This window comes from Micropterus salmoides, unplaced genomic scaffold, assembly GCF_014851395.1.
Source record: "Micropterus salmoides isolate LMB-PRFRI ecotype aquatic unplaced genomic scaffold, ASM1485139v1 Ms_hic_scaffold_6, whole genome shotgun sequence".
Lineage (NCBI taxonomy): Eukaryota > Metazoa > Chordata > Actinopteri > Centrarchiformes > Centrarchidae > Micropterus > Micropterus salmoides.
The window spans coordinates 12,715,400-12,739,034 of NW_024044348.1; the positions used below are offsets into that span (position 1 = coordinate 12,715,400).

At 39.6% G+C, this 23,635-nt stretch overlaps 1 protein-coding gene across 3 annotated transcripts in view; it reads right to left on the bottom strand.

The window, feature by feature from the left end:
• nhsb (Nance-Horan syndrome b (congenital cataracts and dental anomalies)) overlaps positions 1-23,381 on the bottom strand; it is a 59,412-nt gene extending 36,031 nt beyond the window's left edge. For all 3 annotated transcript variants that reach the window (XM_038702253.1, XM_038702252.1, XM_038702251.1), the window contains exon 1: positions 22,792-23,381. In XM_038702253.1, coding sequence (XP_038558181.1) covers positions 22,792-23,071 — 280 coding nt within the window. In that variant the 5' untranslated portion in view covers positions 23,072-23,381. The remainder of the gene's footprint in view (positions 1-22,791) is intronic.
• Positions 23,382-23,635: the final 254 nt, after the last annotated feature.

Below are 23,635 nucleotides of genomic sequence, written 5' to 3' on the forward strand. Positions count from 1 at the left end.
GGTGCACTGAACAAAAAGCACATGCCTGAAAACCATACCAACCTAACACCTTTTGAATGTGTCATAAATGTGCCATCAATGTTGCATTCATGACAATTCTTAGTGAATAAAGTTTTGTTGTTTTGATAATAACACAACCCCTCTGAGTTCAGATGAAAACAAAGTGAGCAGTCTGGGAAGAGGTGGCAGAGGATGGCCGCATGGATAATCACCTCCCGCATCTACTGAACGATTCTGACAGCTACAAAGGAGGTGAACATACAAACACAGATTCTAAACCCCCACCAGGGGACTTCACATGCATTTAATCCCCTCAGAGTTCAAGTAGATGTCAGCAGAGTAAAATGTGTTTGTGTGTATGTGAAAGTATTCAGTATGTCATAATGAATCGGGCTGCTGTGAGTGGTAATAACATAGCTTTGAAAGTCATCAAGTACAAAGTCTAAAGCTTTTAATTATACCATAGAATCTTCCTCAGAATAGGAAGTTGCCCATTTATCATTGAATTGGAGATTTTTCAGACGATTTCTTGTCCGTGTTGGCTTTAAAGGGGAACTCCAAATGTTCTATAGCCTAAATCCTTTTGTGGCTCCAGAGGGAGCTGTGCTCGTAGAGTTAAGTAAGTGATATCGAGTTCTGCTGTATTAATTTTGATCGTTTTTAGTGTTATAGGAGTGCAATGCTACTATTTAGTTAAGACTGAAAGTTTTTATTGACATGACAATAGTAGTTGACACAACAATCTTACTACGAGGTCCATTTAGTAGCAGTTCTGGTGCTTTCAGTCGTATCACGCAATGTTCTTCAGCAGATGGAGTTTGCCCGGTTGTATGGCTGAACCTTATGGTGAGATGTTGTTTTGTGAACGACTGTTTCCAAGTTCAAGAATAAACTTTCAATCTCCAAAAGTAATTTTAAAATAAAAAATATAATAATCATGTGAAATCAGTATGTACAAATGTAGCTCCCATGTACTGAAGACAGATGGTTTAATTAAGGTGATAAGATCTAAAGCATCAAAATGCATCAGGCAGCTGAGTTCAGCATGGCCTTTAGGAGTTCAGAAGTAATATATTCCTTACTTGCCTACATTTTGATTATGTATGTGCATGTATTATTATTTTATTATTATATGTGATTTGTTCATCATGTGTATTCACTGCAAAACACACTACTATGGAATGTCTAACCCTCTTCATCTGCTTGGAGACAATTTCAGTGTAATTCCAGTGAAACTTTATCTGCCAACAGAGGAGACAGATCATGGATGTATAGAGAAAATTAGACAGAGACTTTCAAAGACTGCTTACTGATGTAGTTACAGTGTGAGTAACGATTACGTGTATGTCTCGGAGAGATGGATGCAATTACACCTTTTTAACATCTCTCTTGGAATGGCATTGGATTGCAATGTGCTTTTGAATGCATTTACATTTACAGTATCTGTTTTTAAGATCAGAGAGCTCTGATTCGCCCAAGACACATAAAGTGACTAGCATAAGTGCAAATGTTGACAAAATTGTAATGTTACAGGTTATGAATTAATTATTTTATCTGCTCCATAGATATGCAGTGTTTACTTTGCTAACAGGCATAAACAGGAATTAATTTGTCGGAACTCAAAGAGAAAAACATAGCTGTGAAAGATGTGTCTTAGTGATTGTTTGTACACAAATACACTACAAAGGGTGTATTGACTAAATGGTCTTTGTGCTTAAGAATGACATTTGAATTCTTTACCTTAAAAAAAGAAAATAAAGAAAATAAAATGGTCTTAGGTTATTTATAAATATTTGCCCTACAGTGTGTGTTCATGGCTGATTACGTGACTGCCCCGTCCAGTCCTGCTGAGCTTCCAGACCAGAGTCAGTTATACTATACACCTCTGCATCTTCTATGACCTGAGTCTCAACAAACATTAATTTTATCAAAAGGAAATGACCACTAGTTTCAGTTAAAACATAAAAGTATAAAATATTGAATTATGTGACTGGAAAGTAACGAAAAAGAAACAACAGTTCACCCTCCCACAGTAGGCTTTCATGCAGCTATATTAACAAGCTCTGAACGCAATCCTGCTCTCAATCCTGCTTCTTCTAAAAAGGACTCAACATAATGGGATCAGTGTCAGTCCTATCCAATTTATCTGTTTACTGTGGAGTTAAGCAAGGTATTTACTGTCTAAATCTGTTAAAAGGCTTTGAAACCACGGCCCTGATTACATATCACCGTGGCTTTAAGAACATATACTCCAACCACATGGAGTCTAGCCATACAAACATATGGAGACAAAAACTTTATTGGTCTCAGCATTTACAAAAATGTACAAACGTACGTTTAGTGTGGACAGCTGAAATGCTTCTTTTACTTTTAAGGAAGGCCCACTATGGGATCACATAGAGTAAATAAAAGCAAATCATAATCAGGAGAAATACCGTAGTTTTCAGATAACTTTTGCATGTACAGAAAAATTAAAGGGGCTATATGTAGTTTTTTAATTAAATAAATCACTTTTTAATTGCCTGTGTGTGAAGGGGTTATAACCTCACCTAAAAATTAGCCATTCATGGGCTTTCTTGGTCGCCTGTGAGATATGACGTTCATGCAAGTTCCTGAACTGCTTGCCTACTGATTCTGAACCTTACACACGGCGACAACACAGCAGCTAATAAAATAGAGTCTGCTAACACCAAAACGACCAGCTCCCTGCAAAACATAGACTCCAACACAAGCATAAGAGAAAAAAAAAAGGAAACAAAAAGCCCATCAGGTCAAACGACATCGGAAAGGCTTGAGACACAGAGAGACTTCCACTGTGTTTTGGATATAAAAACCGTCCCTAAGTTGTCTTTCATTTTTTTGGACAGGTTAACTGACATTACTGCAAAGCATGTGACATATGTTGTGTTTTGAGTTGGCTCATTTTAGATAACATTAGCTTGCCGGATAAACGTTATCTGTTGCAAAATACTACAGTTGTATAGCTTGCCACATTACTTCATCCAGCTTAAAGCGATCCGTGTTACTTTCCTGTGTACCAACAGTATTATGTCAAAGTGTAGATTTTAGCCTGCAAGAAATTATGTTACGGTACAAAGCAAATATGGAGCAATTTATTTTTACTAGCCTATAGTGATGCAAGGCAGGGGCAACCAGCTAAATTAGCACGGATCTGCCACTGTTGTGCTTCATAGCATTCAATTTAGAGATATTGTTGTTTTACCCATACTCAGGGATACACAGCTACACAGATTCTCCACTGGTCTCAGTCACTGAAACTTAAAGTGACCCACATAAAATACAATAATGCAACTTAAGAGCAAAGGACACCAACACAGTGGAAGACCCATTCATTACAGTAACGTTACTTACTGCAGTCTGTTATAAAGTGTGACAACAGTCTCATTTGTAACATTCAGTATAGCTCACTAACTTTTTTTGTTATCATCCAATACATTTTGCTCTGCTGACATTGCTGAGCCTCCGGTGAAAGATATACAAATAGTTATTTGCAGGCTAACTAACACCGACATACCGTATCATGTCGGCTAAATGCAGAACATCCAGCATTTTGTGTGATGCTGTCTCTGTTGTCAGTTTTGGCTCACTCATGAGTTTGAGCTTGTGCATGAGCACATGCTTGGGAATGTAGTAGTTTCAATCTGTAACCACACTGCTAGAGGCCACTGAAAACTACACATGGCCCCTTTAAGTTCCAGTATTATTTAACAAGAAGTGTTGTTCTGACAGTCTGCAAGTGTCAGAAGTTGATTTCAGGTTGTGTCATAACTTTTCAAAACCATCAATCAGGATCAAGTTCTGAACAACAGCTGGAATAGACAAGTTTAAGTTTTAATGTATGATAGTCAGACTCTCTTTGCCCCTCCCTAAAGCTATTGTAGGTAATATGTTTCATAAGCATTTTTTGTTATAATTGTTGAAATTCTCAGCAATCAATAAATCCGATGGTCTGACACAAAAATATGAAAGAAATTCAGTATCTGTAGCTGTAATAAACACAGCAAATAATTTTATTTTGTCCGAATGATATGATTGGCTATCCTACATGCCTGTCTGCCTACTGACCTGTACCCACTCTGCCCGTGCACTCATTGTCAATGAAAATGTGCCAGGGGAGTGGCTTTGGATGGAGGCTTGAAGGGAGGGATTGTTTTATTTTGCTAGTTTCTCCAACGTTGCCCCCGCTTTAACAGCCATGACATGAGACTCACATTGGTCAACACATTAGCGCAAGACAATGAAATTAGGAAATACCCCCTAAACTGGCATTTTTCATCATACAATGTTAACAATTGCAGATGAATTATACTTCACACACGGACCCCTAATTCATCAACTTCTCTTTATCTGTCTGTGATGGGTATAGACTTAACTGAAATACATCAGTAAGGATTAATGGCTTTTACCTGGATTCACCTCATCACTGCATTTCATGGAATGAGAAAGAGATCCTGACAGCCTATAGACTCAGCTGTAATGTGTAATGTGAGCGTAATTACATTACAAAAAAATACACTCAAACAACTGCAATAAACCATTTGGTCATTGTGACTGAACATCAGTGGCACACACCCAGAAAATAATTTCAAAGTTACACTTGAATGAAAATGATGTTATGTAGCAAGCTTGGTCTCATTAGAAATGATGTGTTTTTAGGCAGAGGCACTGACTGTACTATAATGAGCAGTTGAAGAGAGGAGAAAATGTATAATGCATTATTTCCCCTTTTATCCCGAAGATGAGAGGAGGGCCAGTTTCTGTGGGACATCCAAGCGATGGTCATGGATTTGTGCATTTGTGTGTTTGTCTGAGTGTGTCGTACGAGCGATTTTGTGTACGTACATGTGTGTAGATTTGTTAGTGTATGAAATCTTTTGAACATCTGTGTGCAGAGAACAAAGCATCTGGCCTCCTGTGAGCGATTCTCACCTTGTGAAACAGGAGACAGCAGAAAGAAAAAGAGACTTACCTATGAAACCGGTAAATAAATAAACAGAACATCAATCATCTGGACATCATTTTTGTTTTCTTGATACTGAAATGCTGCTATGTTTCTCTTAGAGCCTCAGCAGTGTGCTTAGTACATTAACATGAGTAAGCCGTTTACCATATGTGATAATGAGTGATGTGATTGTGTGAGATCAGTGCTATCGGGGCTGTGACCACGCTGCAACGATAAACATCAGATGGTGTAAATGCGCTGCACAGAGGTTCAGCTGGGGCCGTATAATTCTCAGGATCACTGCTTCTGATCCACTGCAAACCATATGGCTCCGCTGCACACACACGCGTGCGCACACACACACACACACACACACACACACACAAATGCACAGCTTTGTCGCAACTATACCTGCATCTAGACAACATACTTATTGGGGCTGGACGATTTCACCGAAAATCAAAATCACGATTAATTGAACATTTTACCTCGATTATGATTATTGAACGATTATTTTGTTTTTGTTGTTGTTTTTTTGCCCTCATAGTTCACTGAGAAGGTTTATACTATATGCTCAATTATTGGTGCTGGGTTTATTTATTTTTTTAATTAACAGATTTTAAAAAATGATGATTTAAATTTTAGCTAATTGTTAAGGTAATGTTGGTGTCCACATTATGGAGACACGGTTCCCCTGTATTTGGTGCATCGCCACTGCTGCTACTAAAATTTCACTCAATTATTAATGTCAATTCTGAACTACTGACTTTCACCCGCACACTGCGTGAGCACAGCAGCACACGCTTTGCTAGCTTACTCTCCTCATTCATCAAAGTACATCGAAGTGCAGGCGGTTAGGTAAAATTATGTCGGTTAGAGGCTCTGAATTTCGGTTTCGATTACTTTTCAATTAATTGTCCAGCCCTAACACTTATCAATAATGGCCATGACTGTGTTTGTCTGGCGCTGGGAAGGAATTTGGCCCCTCAAAGCCTCCCTGACATATTCAGTGGATTCATGTACAAGAAGAAAAATAAAGTGTTCAGGTCTGATTTATTAGTAGTCTATTTTGTATAAAATTGTTAATACAGTAGTTTAGGTGAACCAAAAGCCATGATTACTTTTGAAAACCTCACCCAAGTCTTTTGGATAACATTGCATTAAACAGTAAAAATCATGTTTTAAAATTATGACTTTGAAACTGAACATGATTTAAAGAAGAAATTTTCAGCCTATTTGTAAATAACAAATGACATTTGGTTTTGTCATCAGTGCTTGTTACTGTGTATCGAGTGGTTGAGCTCAGTGCCCTGTCAATCTCTATACTAGTTGGCAGTGAGGAGGTGTCGGTTAATTTGGAATATAGCTTACAACTTTTATTTGGGAAACCGCCCCAAATGGCACAAAAAGTTGCTCAATTTATTAGGACCCACCCAATCAGATATAAAGTATCCCAACTGGAGGATAACTGCCTCATCTGGCAACACTTTTTGTAACTGCCCTCCACGATTAGATAAGCATTTTCGGATCTGATGCCCCCTGCTGGCCAACTACACCATTTGACAGTACCCTCCTAAATTGTCACCACTAAAAAAATGTTTTCTGATTTTATACTGCTATGGTCAGTGTTTGATTATGTAATTTTAGGTACTAAACAACTTGGTTAAGATGGTTAAAAGAAACATGAGCTGTTGTCAGGAAATAGTAAGCAAACAGCAATCTCCGATGTCAAAGCCTGATGTGTTTGACCCTATTTCCTAATGAGCAAGAGTCATAATAAAACTGTGAAACAGTTTTAAATCATATTTAGTTACAAAATGCCCATGACTGGAAAACAGCCATACATAAAAATGGATCATATGCCAATTTACTGTGATTAACACAAGGTGACACAGAGGAGCTCAGATTGGTGAAAAAGTCCTCAGCTGTTAGTTTTTAACTGATTAAGCACTGATACAAGGGGAAATAATAGGGATTGTGACTTTAATGTTAGGCTATTAATCTGCTATCACATGTCATCTGCAGGGACTTGGCCTCAGTGGAGTAATCTGCCGGTTAAGGCACAAGCACACACACATACACACGCACACGCACACGCACACACACACACACACACACACACACACACACACACACACATATAATAGTGTTGGGAAGTCCCCAGTAAGTCACATAATCGGTTAATTGTAATTTCTTGCCACTGTAATTATTCAACTGTGTGGTGATAATTACTTGATCATAGAATGGGAGCAGAATCTGTCAGGAATACTATAATTATTTTACACATGTTGTATCTGGAGTATTAGTACTGTATAATTTTGGATAAACAACTCTTTTCTGCTGTTCTCACCTTGTATATAATTCCCACAATTGTTTAGCAGCGGCAGCAGTTGGACTGATGGTTGGTCCACCACTTTGGTCCAGATTCAAATACCTTAGCAACTATTGGATGGATTGTCATGATATTTGGTACAGATGTTTACATTGTCCAGAGGATGAATCCTAAAGATTTTGGTGTTCCCCTTGCATTTCACTTTTTACTGAATGAAATTTGGCACCTAATTTTGTACACACATTTATGGTTCCCAGTCGATGAATCCTACTGATTTTGCTGAGCCCTCAACTTTACCTCTAGTGCCACCACCAGGTTGACATTGGGGTTTTGAGTGGTCCAAAAATGAAACTATTCGATTAATTGTCATTAAATGTGGTTCAAACTCAGCTGTACTTTGTATTCAGTGCTACTTAGCTAAAGTTAGCATGCTAACACTGTAAACACCTGCTAAACATCAGCATGTTAACGTTGTCATTGTAAGCAAGTTAGCATTTAGCTCAAAGCATCCTTGTGCCTATGTACAACCTCACAAAGCCGCTAGCCTGGCTGTAGACTCTTCACCTTGTTACTGTAAAGCTCAACATTTTCATCCAGTCAATAATTTTTCCTCTCCTCTCCTCTCCTCTCCTCTCCTCTCCTCTATAACAGCTGTGGTTGCCTGCAGCGTTTAGCTAACACATCTCTGGCCTGTCATCCAGAGGTACATTAGTGCACTCATCAAGCAGGACACAGTACATACAACACGCATGCATAGGCTACACACAATACATACTCTCACTATATTGCTTATAGTGTCACTTCTCACTGCAGCGTTTGTGTGGCTCAGGTGTGGACATCCTGGTATGTGAGGTTCCTAAAAAAGGGAGTCCTTGTTTGTAAAGGAAAATAGTTTGTATTTGGGATAAGTGTGTGTGTGTGTGTGTGTGTGTGTGTGTGCATGTGTGTATATGTACATATATATGCATGTGTTTGTGTGTGATGCAGAAGAAAGTGGTTGGCTTTTCTAGGCTCACTGATACAATTCATAGTGACAGATATATGGCTAATTAGTGCAGCCTTGGCTCGGCTGTCCTCACCTCTCACCAGCCCGCTGTGAAATTGGATTAATTTACCTCGCCTTAATACACTGTATCAGCCTCAGAATTCAACCAATAGAAAATTTCTTTAATGATTTGTTTCTAATTTGGGAAGAAGTGTGTTTAAAATGTTATTGAATCAAAATGTATGTTCACACACTTTAATGTTGTTGAAAACTGTACCATTCTATGTGCTCTCTCTTTCACACACACGCCTGCACAGTGTGGTAAGCATGTTATTCAAGGCAGGGGTTACTAGTAGCCCAATTAGGAGGACTCTTCTGTGCCCTGTGCTAAGGTTCTTACGAAGACAATCTGTTTCTAAGGAACTCCTTAAGAGCAGCTCAGTCCTTAAAACAAGCAGTAGACAACCTCTCCTAAGCTTATTCTGACTCCATCTGTTTCCATCTTATTCTGATAGTTTACTTGTCCATCCAGAAGATCTTCCATTGAAAATAATTTCCACTTTCCATGCTTTGCTTCTAAATCCCCAGTTGATACTCATAATATCTGCTGTCCATATTCTGTAACCTGCTCAAGCACATGTTCACTACAATATTGATATAATTGGCTTCCCATCCTATTTTTGTCATCTGCTAATACCAGACTACAACAACTGACAGCTCAGGTCATTCCAGCTATAGGGTAGTATTAACAGTCCAGCTGAGCCAAGGGAGAAATAACCACATCTCCGAAACCTGTAGGTACAAGTTCCAGTATAACTGAATGTAATTCATCTGGCATAAAGAACCAGAGATAATCAGGTTTAAGTTCACAGAGTAGTTAGAAATGACTTTGTTTAAAAACTCTCATTAGAATATCGGCAAAATTAGTGTCCTACGTTTAGATGAACAGTTTTTTGCTCACTCATCAATAACTCCATTTCCACTTATTCTTATTTTCTTCAGTCTCTTCTGCATCTTTTTTTAATCTCTGTTTTTACATGATTTCCCTTTGCCAACAGCACCCCTGCGAAGTACAAAAACAACTGTCTGTGAGAGCCTCTGCGTGGGACTTTCTTGTGATGCTAAGAGGAAATCACTGAGTAAGGGATAGAGAGAAAGAGAATGAAAGAAAAATTGTGTCTATCATATCTACTACTGTTATAAATCTTACTTCACACAGGATGTATTTTTAATACATAACTCAAAGAAATATGCAGAATGAATTATGATTATTTCAATTAAAGTTAATTATACAAATTCACAGTTCAATCATCTTTCTGCTGTATGGAATTTGGTTTTAAGCTACACCTGCAACAAACTGTCACCGCTTGTACAGATGTTTTGTGTCTTTAATAGTCACATCAAAGTGATTAGCCATTACTGACTTCCATTTTAATTTAAAAAACAACGTACAAATCATAACCCCGCCGTCATTTATTTTTTTTAAGAATAATCTCCAAACCTTAAAAAATGACAATTTATAATTTTGTATAGGCCCTACTGAGTCTTACAGTTGGATAAATAATCCCAAATAATAAAATCAAGATAATACAAAACATTATTAGCCACGTTACACTTAAAAGTGCAAACTCTTTTTGGTTTGGCTCCTTTGCAAAAATCCCTTCTTCACAGCTGGATCCTATCTACTTGCAAATTGATTCGTCATTTCAGCAACAATACAATCCTACAGTTAACTAATTTTAAGTTTGGATTGGGTCAGTGGGGCAAGCAGGTTCATTCAACATACTCTAGCCTATCTTGTTCTAGTTTCAGACTATGATCGCAGTTAGGCTACACTGCATGTTTCTCACCATTGGAAATAGTCAGACACCTTGTGGACTGTGATTGACAGCCAAAACATGCTGTGGCAATGGGCTCGACTAAACCAACTGAAAGGGTGGTCCAAAAATGTAATTTGCTAAAAATAGTAAGACAACAACAAGTTTAATAGAATATATTATATTTAAGCATGATGAAATATAATCATCCAATTTCAGAGGACTGTATGATTTTGTGTGTTTTTAAATAGACTTTGCTCCCCCTAATTGAATGGGGTAAGGGATGCGTAAATGAATGGGGATGCATTTGCTCCACTTGCTCCATTGCTCAGGTGCCTATGAATTATAAGTTATCTAAAATATTCAATGTCCATGATTTTATAGTTTGTACACCACCATTGCTGAGACTCCCAGCCCCTCACAGCTCGGTCAAATGCTCGGTCCAGTGTTTCACTATCTCTCCGTGTGTGACAGTCACCTGGAATTCATAGAGCCAATGTATTATCCAAATTAACAGTCCAAAACCCAAAGATGTTGTTTAAATGGTAAAAAAAAAACTTGTTGTTTGACTAATCAACTAATTGTTTCAGCTCTACTGAATACTACTTTTCATTTTGAGACTTGTGTAAACTTTGTTTACAGTTCACGTAAAGCTATGCTTCAAATCTGCCAACTTAGAAGTTGTTATCATCACAAGGGGTTTAACTCATTTGCAAACATGGAACAACGGTTTTAGCCAATAAAATACCTATTTACATAGTTTTCATACGAAATACTTTGTTTCCTTTGCACCGTCTCTTGCTGCAAACAATTAGTGACTGTCAATGTAACATTTTCTGAAGAACCAACAGCATCTATATCCTTCCGACAGCCTCTATGCTTCTATTGAAGTCTATTGTTACGTACTACACAAGGTAAAACGTTACTCATTGGTGCTTGTGGAATTACTGCACTAAACTTTATGCTACATGCTGGAGTCTCTAGATCATCTACTCAGTGTGCAGACACTGATGGACACACACATTCACAAACACACACACACACACACAAACTGACCCAGAGAGATTGCTGAGTATGTGCATTATTCTGGTCTCCTGCCATCTGTCAAAGGTTTTGGGGGGAATGGTGATGCTGATGGGGTCTCCAGACATAGATGACAGCAGTTCAGGACAGTTCAGTTTAGCATGTCACAGGAGGCTAACACACAAATGTATGCAGACACACACACACACATCACAGAGGTATTTGGATACACACTGACACAAAAAGGAGCAACACACTGAGCTGCAGAGTCACGTTTTACCAAGAAAAAAACTTATAAAGCACCAAGGGTGTCACTGTGTATTATAGTGTATCTGCTGTACAGTATATACAGGTCGTTTATAACCAGCACATGGTTCTGTCATTTCAAATTACATTTGTTATCATTATCTCAAGATTATGAGTACAATTTGGCTATTACTTGTACTAATCATGTAATCAAGTATTATATTTGCAGTTCCCCTGAAAGCCCCTGCATGCTATATCCAGTGCTCTATTTCACAAAACCATTCACAGTGTTTGAATTTGCAACATGCATCTACTATTTATCACCAAAGCAAAAGTTAAAGGAGTATTTTGACATTTTGGGAAATGCTTTTTTTTTTGCAGAGAATTAGATGAGAAGATCGATGCCACTTTCGTATCTGCCTGTTAAATATGAAGCTACTGTATATCCAGGAGACAATTAGCTTAGCTTAGCATAAACACTGGAAAAAAGGGGAAGCTCGCTCTGTCTGTTTAGCACTGCAAAAGCAAAAAATCACATCCATTGTGTTGGGGACATTGCAATAGTCTCAGTGGCAGATTTTTCAAAACCATGACAGTAAATTTTATATTTTTTGTTATTTGTGTGATCTGATCCTTTTACCTTTTCTAAACCAAAGAACATAATTCTGTTAGTGTTGTAGTTATATTTGTTAAAGCAAATTCATGTGCAGAAATCACAAACATTTAATTGTGATTTTTTGCATTTTTGACTTTTTATATTAGGAGTCCAGTCTCTCTGTGGGATCCAAAACTCGGTAGAAAGTGTTTCTTGTCCTATAGTCTGTACACACAACTCCTCAGTGCATGTCCAGCCGGCCGAGCACTGTGATGTACAGACCGAGAAGTTCTGCATGCATGTTTTATTGCAGGCTGCAAAAGACAGGGGCACTTAAAGCAGAATTTGAAATGACAACATGAGAAAGAAGAGGCTCAATATGATTCAGTGGGTTGTGTGTGTGTGTGTGTGTGTGTGTGTGTGTGTGTGTGTGTATGTGGTGGTGGTGGTGGTGGGGGGGTATATATCACCATGGGCAAGTGTGTTTATGTTTGTGTGAGGGGGTATGTGAGTGTTTACCTGCTGGTACTGGGAAGGCTGATCTGAAAGCATGTCTACTTTCTATGTGTGTGTATGTCTGTGAAGATTCTCAGTCATCCAGGTCATAGTTATCCAACGAAGGTTAAAGTCAAGGGCAACTGGACTTGGTTGAAGATACTGGAAGACGTTTTATCCCTCATCCAAGGGACTTCTTCAGTTCTGACTGACTGGTAGGGTAACTCAACTATTTAACTTCAGTGGGGTCGTTTGCCAGGATCGTCGATACTGCTGGTTCGTTAGTGTTCCTGGTTGGTGTAACAACAGTCGTTACAGTCGTTAGGACTACTCGTTCATGTGCATCCCCATCATAGAAGCGGTAGAAACTGTAATGAAACGGCTAACACAAGACAACACCCTGGACAACAGAACTAGCCTCAGCCCTGACAAGATCTGTAAATTACTCAACCTCTGTCTAAACACCACGTATTTCCAGTACAACGGAGGATTCTACAGACAGAAGCATGGCTGTGCCACCGGGGACTACTACAGGGGATGAAGAAAAGAAGGTCAAACGCAACAACATTGTGATTCCATACGTGTCTGGAGTATCAGAGACACTCAGGAGGATTTTCAACAAATACAACATCCCTGTGTTTTTTAAACCCAAGAACACACTAAGACAGATACTGGTACACCCCAAAGACCGCACACCCAAACACAAGAAAAGCAATCTAGTGTATGCGGTCCAATGCAGTGAGGAATGCACAGACCTGTATATTGGGGAGACTAAACAACCACTACACAAACACATGGCTCAACACAGAATGGCCAACTCCTCAGGTCAAGACTCTGCAGTCTACTTACATCTGAAGGACAGAAGACACACGTTTGATGACCACCAGGTGCACATTTTAGACAGAGAAGATGGATGGTTTGAAAGAGGTGTCAAGGAAGCCATCTACACCCGGGTTGAGAAGCCGTCATTGAACAGAGGAGGGGGTCTACGCCACCACTTATCCCCCACTTACAATGTGGTCCTTTCATCACTTCCCAGGAAACTCAACAAACGTAACCCATTGGCATCAGGTGAAGATACCAACGATGGTCGTTCAGTCTTGGCCTCCGGTAGTCCTAACAACTGTAACGACTGTCGTTACAGCAACCAGGAACACTAACAAACCAGCAGTATCAACGATCCTGGCAAACGACCCCACTGAGGTTAAATAGCAGAGTTTCCCTACCAGTCAGTCAGAACTGAAGAAGTCCATTGGATGAGGGATGAAACGTCTTCCAGTATCTTCAACCAAGTCCAGTTGCCCTTGACTTTAACCTTCGTTGGATATGTGTGTGTTGCTATATATGAGGCAGTGGAATCATTTAAACCGAAATTAGTCTAGAGGTAACTGGGCCATGAGAACAGAAAATGTGCAGTGATGATTTTTACTCTCCATGACATAAGAGACTCTGAGGAGCTGAATGAAATAAACTGTGTGTTTGTGTGAGTCAAGCAGAGCTGCGGTTGGGTGCTCTGTTGTCTTGTGCTCATAATGATAAAGTGTGTGACAGTTTAAGTTTACATCCCTGCACATGCAATGTCATCACATCCCTCTCTCGTGACCTCCCCACATGTCATGCCCACATGTTTCTGTGGTAACATAAGTGGACATATGCTGACCATATGCTTTGGTTTAGTTATGTGGGAGTTGTTTTGTGTATCTCTTATTTTCTTTCTTACTCTTTCAGACACAAAAATAAACACAACAAAAAGAGACATATGGAGATAAAAGGGGAGATTGCCTCAACTCTATTCTTCTTATAATAGAACATATAAAAATAATAATTATTTGATTTAAGTTGTCCCTTTCCATCAGCCTTTCCACTACTGCCTTCACCCTCTGTTTTTGACCTACCATCCTCACATGGAAATGTTATTCTGGGATCTTTGTCTCAACATTTACCCTTGTGCACAAATAATGATCAACACAACTGTGTTATAATTTAATTCCTTTAAATGAGGACATCATTCTCACCAAAGGATGAGCCATGTTCACTTAAGATCCTCCCATGCATTTATTAACTATTAAACAAGATGAGCTGTTTATTTCAGTTAAAGCCGCTAACAAAGACGTATAGTGTATATCGGTAACACTGGCTGACTGCCCATATGACTGAATGGTTTCTTTTAAATATATATGTGTCCTTGTGGTTCTAATTGTGAAACCTCTGTACATCACATGACCACTACATCAAACTACAAAATGCAAAAATAATAAATGCCAAATAATATCTCAAAATCTAATGATCATATTGCCATGAAAGTTGTACAGAATAATAATGCTCTCATGGGGATAATCCTTTGTGAACATAATGTTTTAGTCCCACTATTGGTAAGAATCAAAGGTCCCTGTAGCGACCAAAGATAGTAGAACGAATAGTTGTGGATGCAGGGGAGGGGCCCAAAAGAATGCTTATGTACAGGGCCCAGATTTTTGTGCAATGCCCCTGAATATGGTAAACATGACCTGTTAAACAGCAACATGTTAGCATGCTGATTTTAGCAGTTAGCTAAAGGTACTAGCCTCACAGAACTGCTGTCTACAGATATAGACTCTGTGTTGTTTGAATAGGTGAGGTGGCAATGTTCAAACTAAAAGTGGGTGTTGCTCTTTAATGTTCTTGTTAGCATTTTCTACTGCCATCTTTCTTGATATTTTAAACCAAGAATTAAATTTTTTTCTCTCCTTTCAAATCAGACGCCCTGTGTTAACATGGCTGTCCATCTTAATGGCTGTCCATCTTTTTCATTCTCTCTCCCTTATCTCCACTCTCTTATCAAACTTTTTCATCCTCCTCTCCTCTCCTCTCCTCTCCTCTCCTCTCCTCTCTGGCTTGTGTCTGGGTGGAAATCAAAGTGCATTAAACATTAAATATGCTGTCAAGAGGCAGAAGTCTCTCCATGCTGATGATGATGGGGAAAGTAGGGCAGTGAGGGAAGAGGTATGGATGGAGAGGAGGAGGAGGAGGAGAATGGACACAGATATGCAAAGATGGAGGTAAATACAGGAGGAAGATACATTGAAGATGCCGTGAGAGACACAAGCCCGTAAATCATCACACATATTGAATTCTGAAAACATCTGAATTGATGCCCTTGATGTGAGGTGTATCTGTGGTTATGTGTGAGACAGAAAAGATGTGCCTGGGCATCTTGACCTGCCTTGTGTGATTGAAATCAGATCCCTCAACCACACAATACACACACAGATACACACACTGAAAAGATTAAGCTTGTTGACCAGTTGCACAATATAAAGTTGGTAAATATGTCTCCATTTCTGAGTTTTTGTGTGTGTTTGCGAGTGAGACAGAAAAAAACACATTTATTTCCAGACCACTGAGGCTCACACACTGTACTCTACTGTTAGCTCTCAGTCTGCCTATCCTTCTCTCATTTCATTTTGTCTATTACAAACTGTTTCAAAAGTATGTAGTACCCTAAGATGTGTACTACATATTTAATGCAATTTCTACTACAAAAAAATAGTGACTATGATAAGAGAGAGAGAGAGAGAGAGAGAGAGAGAGAGAGAGAGAGAGAGAGAGAGACTGACTCAGCTGAAAGGTTAAAGCAGGCCTCCCTCTCTCTCCTGTTACTATGCAGACTAGCGAAAACAGTCCCCAGCTGCCGCAGGCCATACTCTCTCAAATTCAAATTCAAAGTCAAATTTGCTATAATGGCATGCCAGGAAGAAACCAGTGTTGCCAGAGCAGTACAATACTACAGACCAATATTTTCACATTAAAACCTCTTCAACCACGTGTGTGAGTGTGTGTTCAGCGCCAGGAAAGTTGGTGTATGCTGTGTGTTGCTACTGATTCTGCGCCTAATCCCAAACCTGTCACCTTTAACGTGTTAGCAGAGTTTTATACATAAGTAATTAATAGTAGCCTTATGTATGAAATACAAAATACATCCACCAATGTATCCCTGAGCAAAACATTTAACTGCTTGGCTCCAGAGGCGTGCGATGACATACATAGCAATTGTAAGTTGCTTTGGCGTCAGCTAAATGTAATGTGTCTTTATTATGCTATCAAAAAATAGGTTTGATAGAAGAACTATCCACACTCAGAAATGTTTTATTAAAAATGTCATCCAAAAGTTTTGTTTGCAAATCCAAAATGTTGAGCTGAAATCTCATGGGTGGGACCTAAGAAAGACACGTCTCTATTTCCTAGTCTCGATCTGAGTGACAGATTGGCATCATCCACTGTCTTATTAATAGCAAAAATGCTATGTTTAGTGCATGTACAGTAGATTGCTTTTTGACTGGCGTTGAAAACCCAGTCCAGCCAGCCGCCATTTGGATTTTCATGGAGATTTTCGGACTTGACCGACAGCAAGTGGGTCCAATGACTGCAGCATCTCAGAAGTCTTGTCCTTATGAAATGGCTGGTTAATATGTGTACAATCTGTTTATTAGCTGTTTGGGACAAATACACATTACAAACCACCACTGGTCAAATTTTGGGTTAATAGCACAAAGATGCTTCATGTTCAGTTTGGACACACCTTAGTGGCTTCTTGAAACTTTAACTGCGCTACTTGTATGATACCAACAGGGTTGGGAGGGTTACTTTAAAAATGTAATCTGGTACAATTACTAATTACTTGTTTAAAAATGTAATCAGTAACGTAATCCAAGTACTACAAAATAAAAGTAATGTGATCTGATTACTTTTAGTTACTTTTGGATTACTTCAATGGCAAATAGGCAAATGAAGACAAGAGAAGTATCAATGGTGTGTTTTCTAGTGTATTTTTAGAGAAACATAGAATAACAAAATCTCCTATTCCCATAATCCATATTTAAATGTTTTTATATATATATATGCTTTGCACTATGTCACCACTATGGCAGTATCTCACTCATCAATGACAAAAACATTGTTTTGTAGGTATTCTTGATGGTATTTAAGTTTGCCATTTGGAAAACCATTTTACAATTTTGATTACTCATTCTGCACTTGTATTAATTTAGCATTCAATGAAAAAAATATGAAGCTGCTGAAGCATATTGGGACCCAACACGTTCTCATCTCAATGCATCATAACTGACGCTTTCAGACAGTCTCATGGAGACGCACCCGGTGCTGTACCCGGTATTGTAGACCGGAAGCTTCCCACTTGGCTGGAACCAGTCCGCATGTAGCCGTTCGTCATAGCGACACGACACACAACTGTACGGTATGCACCTGAACAAGTTGGTTGCGAAACGCCATAAAACCCAGAGAAGAAGAAGAAGTAGGACAAGATTTCTCGCCTCTGTCAGGCGCGTGCAATGATGATGCAGTTAACAGTGACGATTCTCTCTGACCAATCAGTAGTCTGCCGTGTTTTCACGTCCCATTTTAGTATCGCCTCAGCTCGCTTGGAACCTTGACGGAGGTGATACGAAAAAAAGTATCTGGAAGCAGGTACAGGTACAACTTTTCCACAATGCAAAAACAGACAAAGGCGAGTCGAGTCGAGTTGAGGCGAGCTGGTACTGTGCAGTGGAAAAGGGGCTTAACAAAACACATTTGCTGTTGGTTTTATTGGCACTTTTAGGAGAAGTTACACATTTACTTCGTGCCTAACAACTTTTCTACAAAGTGGTTTATCTGAGCTTTTTGATGCTGCTGCCAGCTGATAATTCCCTGTGGGTTCATGTAAGCTGCAAGCGACGCCCTCTCACATTACACATCACTTCACTTGATTCCTTGTTGATGTAAAACATATTGATTGGTGAAGCTTTGAAGATGTGAAATTTTCCCTACAACTCGAGTCTTCTTCTCAGACTGTAGAAAAGTGCAACCTCTGTCCCCTAAACATGCCTCCAAGCTTGACCATAAGCTACTTTTTGTAGTCGCTGTGGATTAGTATACAGACAGGAAGCAGGGCTTATATTAAAGGGGTAAAATGTTGACACCTTTTGAAGAGTGCTCTTAAAATCAGAACATGGACTGATGCTTTTACTTTATAAATTTATGTAACTGCTTACAAGATGAAAAGCAAACAATCCACAATGTGTTGCCAATTCCTTCTGGGTTACTCAGCACAACCCATTTTCCTTAGGTTAGGCTACTAATTCAACAATAGATTTTTATGTATTTGTTGTATTATAACTGTCTGTTTACATGTCTTATTATGGTGTGGCTGATTAGAAAAACTATCAATTATTTCACCACAAGGATCCAGATAATAATTTTAAACATCCTTACAAGATTTCACTGTGTGCGAGGTGGGGAGAATCATAACATATAAGCATTGCCTTTTTTCTGAAACATTAAATAGGAAAACATAGGCTTCTAGACCTCAAAACACATTTACTTCAGTTTTTGTTTGTTTGTTTTTTGCTGTGCAGTATTCATATCAGCATTCACTTTTAGTCCTACATGACAGCATCAATTATCCAGCATTAGTCAGTTGTGATATACACAGTACTACAAGAAATTAGAGCTGAAACTATTAGTCATTCTGCAACTATTTTGATAGGCAATTGATTGTCATTGCATTCAGCTTTAAAAGCAAAAATGCCAGATTTTTTCTGACTTCAGCCCCCCAATATAAATACTCACTTGTCTTTTAGGTTTTAAGATAAATTTATATATTTGGGCCTTGGACACCCAAAGATGGTGCCCTGAGCTCTGAGAAATGAAAACCGGGTATATCAGCATTTGTTTCAGTTAAGACAGACATAATGGAATCACAGGGCAAAATACAAGAAATATTTTAAAACAAATCATCAAACAAGCTGAAAGTTGACTAAAGTTGACCTTTTCCACATTTAACACAATGTATCAATGGAGAGCTACTATTGTATTGCTACCAATGCTAGTGCTAACAGATGTCTAATAGAAAAGACTGTTTGAAGAAGTCTTGGTACATGTCTAACACGACACATTGTTTTCCATGAATGTGACAGACACAGACTGCCTCAACACCATCTGAACACTGCCCACTGCCATGTTCAGGATCAATCCAAGTTAGCTCCATATTGACTGCTTGAATCTTGATACAGTCTACAATGAAGTGAGGAAACTATGTTGTCACTGACATTCAGTCTCAGTCTGTGTGTACATACAGAGATATTCAGCTCCTAAGGGCTGTTGCTGCCATTTGAGAGCAAGTGAGAAAATATTAGGCCTTTTTAAAGCTGCATAAAAATAGCAAAACTTTGGTGGACATCCAAGTATGAGCATTGGTCTGCAGAGGACACAAGCTCTCCCTTCAACCAAGCGGAAGTCCCATACAGCCAAACGTCAAAAGTTTATTCTCAAATTCCTCAATCATTTTGCATGAATGAAATATCTAATCTAATGATCAAAATTGAGATGGAGGATGAATAAAGATCCCAGATGTGAAGTGCCTAGATTCACTTTAAATAAAACAATACACAACACATCCAAACAATAGTAGCATGTCTATAAAGGCGGATGGTGTCAGACTACGTGATCAATATTTAGAAAGTCAGATTGTGTTATCGATATTTGGTGAATTGTATTGTTATGATCTAAATAGAACAAAAAATGGATGCAAGCAGAGACATGTCATTGCACAGTCAATCTGCTTTGCCCAAACGGCAACATCTGGCTCTCACAAGTGAAGCCAATGCGGAAGTAACTTAAGCCTGCATTCTTTCTAATGGCCAGCAGGGGGCGACTCCACTGGTTGCAAAAAGAAGTTCGGTTCCATTAGAAATAATGGTAAAATGACCCCATTTCTCACCTGATTTATTACCTCAGTAAACACTTTCCTAATGAGCTTATGGTCTCAATCATTATTTTCAAGTCTTTTTAAATACAGCATGATGATCATTTAGTAAATCATTCCCATTTCGGGGAAAATAGATGAAAAAGGCAGAGTATGCTTTTGAGCGGGACTACCTTGTGATTGACATGTCGATAGCAGCAACCTGTCAATCAGGCTAGAGTGAGTCAGATTCACTGCACTGGGTAAATTTAACCAGCGCCGTTAAACAAACTAACTAGGAGTTAGCTGTTAATTTTTTTCCGTTAAGTACTTTTGTTTAAAGCCTGATTTTAGCTAGCCAAAATGAGCAAATTGGGTAAAATCACAGTTAACGTGAATCACAGATGCACCCAACAAATCAAGCTTGCTCTAGTCATTGTCTCATCCGAATATGGTCACGTCCAGTGCCTGGTTGCAAAATTTCAACATGGCCAAGCTGCCAAACTCAAGGCTTCCAAAGGGCAGTCCACAAACCAATGGATGACGTCACAGTGAAAACGTCCACTTCTGTTAGACAGTCTATGGCTTTTCCAAGCTTTTCCCACGTAGCACTGGCGCTATGCATACAAAAAAACTCAAAAGAGAAAGAGGAGAAGATTGTGAAGCAATTTTCAGCTTTGGAGAAGACGGCATGGGAGTTAAATTTTTAGCAGCAGCTAGCTTGCCTGTGTATTCTGCATAATTTTAAACTGTATTCTGATTGGTAGGTTTGTAGACGTGGATACATTTCTGACAGTGCCTGAGTTTTAATGCAGGTCGACAAAGCTTTAAAGTGGTGGAGTGTCATGATAAGACCACCTTTTTGATTGAAAACAAAAGATTTCACCACATTTCTTTCAGGCGTGTCAACATTTGCCCAAAAGTGTAAAGGATGATTGTTTGATTGGAATAATATATAGAGGCCTGAACATTTAAAAACTACAGCATTTCAGAGAAGAGAGCATCTAACAGAATTCATTTTTTTCTAATTTTCTATCTGGGAAAGAAGAAGATTTATCTCATGATCTAGAGTAAAGAGTCCACTCTTAATTGACTGCAAGAGCTCATTATGGCATTCTCAAATTTGAGAGTCACAAAACATTTGGAAAAGCATATGCAACATGACGCTTATCTTGTATGCCTTGACTGGCTGTAGGTATATAGAAGCACAATCCACTCAACAAATCAATATTTCAGGGTTTTCTGAGCACAACAGGTGTAACAGACAGACAGGTTTCTGGGTTTAGCGTTGTGGACAGGTTTAAGGAGTTTAGAATAGTGAGACGTGAGTGTGCTGTTGTGTGTGGAGTGTTGTACTGTACAATGACTTCAACATAGAAATAGAAATGCCCATCCCTTTCTGCTGGACAAAATGAAAACAATCTTTCTGACACAATTTACTTCTAATACAGTTTGTATAGTTTTTGACATCAGACCCTCATTCAATCAGATCCACTGCAAACAAGAGCTAACAGGGCAATACAGTAAGACTGTTTTATGCAATAAAGACATCCTCCCTGACACATATGCTGGGATGTGTGTGTGTGTGTCTGTGGTGGGGGGGGGGGTTAATCTAAAGAGAGAGTTCATGAGCCTATAGTAGCTTTAGGCCCCAAAATACTCTTTGATTGTCCCAGATTATGATAACCTACAGCAGTGATAAATCCCACTGCACAAAACTGGACTAATACCACTGCACAGATCGTCTAAAATCAAGTCTTATACTGAAGGGACTGCAGAGGACATAAATAATATGTAGCTGCTGTGCAGAACGCGCTGTTACATCGACTTGCAGGGTCTCTCATTGATGCCAATCAGGCTTTTTTTATGTGATCCGTCCACAGCAACTAAAGCTACACTTGAATATCCAGTCATGATTAGTTCATTTTTACCCTGCAACTGGATTCATTATTGATGCTGTGTTGGTACCGCTGCATGTGGAAAGGGTGGGTTTGGCGCACGGGGAGTCGCCAGTGAAAACCCCAACACACACACACACACACACCTCAAAATCCTTTTAAGATAGTCTACCCGACCCTGAACTTCACACATACACATCACGAATGAACGAGGCGGCCCTTTTTGTGCCTCCGAAAACACCGCCTGAACATGCTTCAGGTGTGCGCTACCCGCCGCAGTAACGAGACTGCGATGCTGGGCCAATGCAGCGGCAACACACGCCCCTCCGCTCCGCTTCGCTCTGAATGTCTGTGAGCACACACACACACCGACACCCCCCACCCACCCTCTCCCCTCGTCGACGGGCACACTCATCCGAGTCTGGACCGCCAAATGAATGAGCAGTCAACACATCCTGCGCTGTGAAAACACATCTCGACGTTACTGGATGGTCAAATGTGCAAATGCAATTGTATGGCACATTTCAATGGGGGGATGAAAGCGCGGCTGCGGGCATGCGAGCAGATGGGTAAAAATAATTTAGAGGTGGGCGCCCTTCTAAGCATGAAGACACACATGTAGGATATGAATGAATAAAATCGCACATTGCCCAGGTGCAAATCAAGAGAGGATTTCATTTTGAGAGGGGGTATATACACTTGTGGTGGTATACTTACGCACTGCCTCCTTTTTAGGGTCTAGGGCACTGGCAGTCTGCTGTATGTGGCCTATTTTGTTCTGGAGGACCCAGACCCGCTTGTTGGTGCTAATGATGTCGTTTTCCAGCTCCTGAAATAAGGAGCAGGCGTGCCGGGCCAGGTCGGACAGCTGTCGCAAGGTCCGGGACAGAACCACGTTACTGATGGCACACAGGTCCTCGAAAAGCAGACCTTCATCGTTGGGGATCTGGTGCCTGCACAGAAGCTGCGGTTCCACAATCCTTTTGGCGAATGGCATTTTGCACGCCAGAAATAATAGGAGTTGTAAGCCAAGTGTAAATCCCCACTGCCAAGAAGAAAACGAGAAAAGGGGGAAACAGACAACATCCAAATATAGAAATCCACGAGAAACCCGATGAGGTTCAGGCCGACCGCGCGTTATCCCCGGGCGTCAATCCAAAGTTCCCAGATTCTCCTTGAGATCCTCCATCCTGCTGCTGGTTTCTGGGGATCACTCACACTCCCGCTCACACACGCACACACATGCACACACATGCAGGACACAGCTAAGCTCGGGTCAGTGGTGTGAGGATGCGTGTTGAGTCTGCGATCATGGGTTGCATCCGTGCAGCGTCAAGCTAACCAGAAGGAAAAGGAAATACTGTTCAAAACTTTCAAAATAAGTACCAGGTGTCAGGTACAATTATAAGCAATGATGGAGGAGAGGTCTGCAAAATGTATATAAAATACACATCATTACTGAGCTGACAAAACACACACCAACACCATACAGCATATCTTGAAAAGTCCCCTTTTTTAAATACACAAATATTGTTTCTGCACACATTACGCATTTATTTTT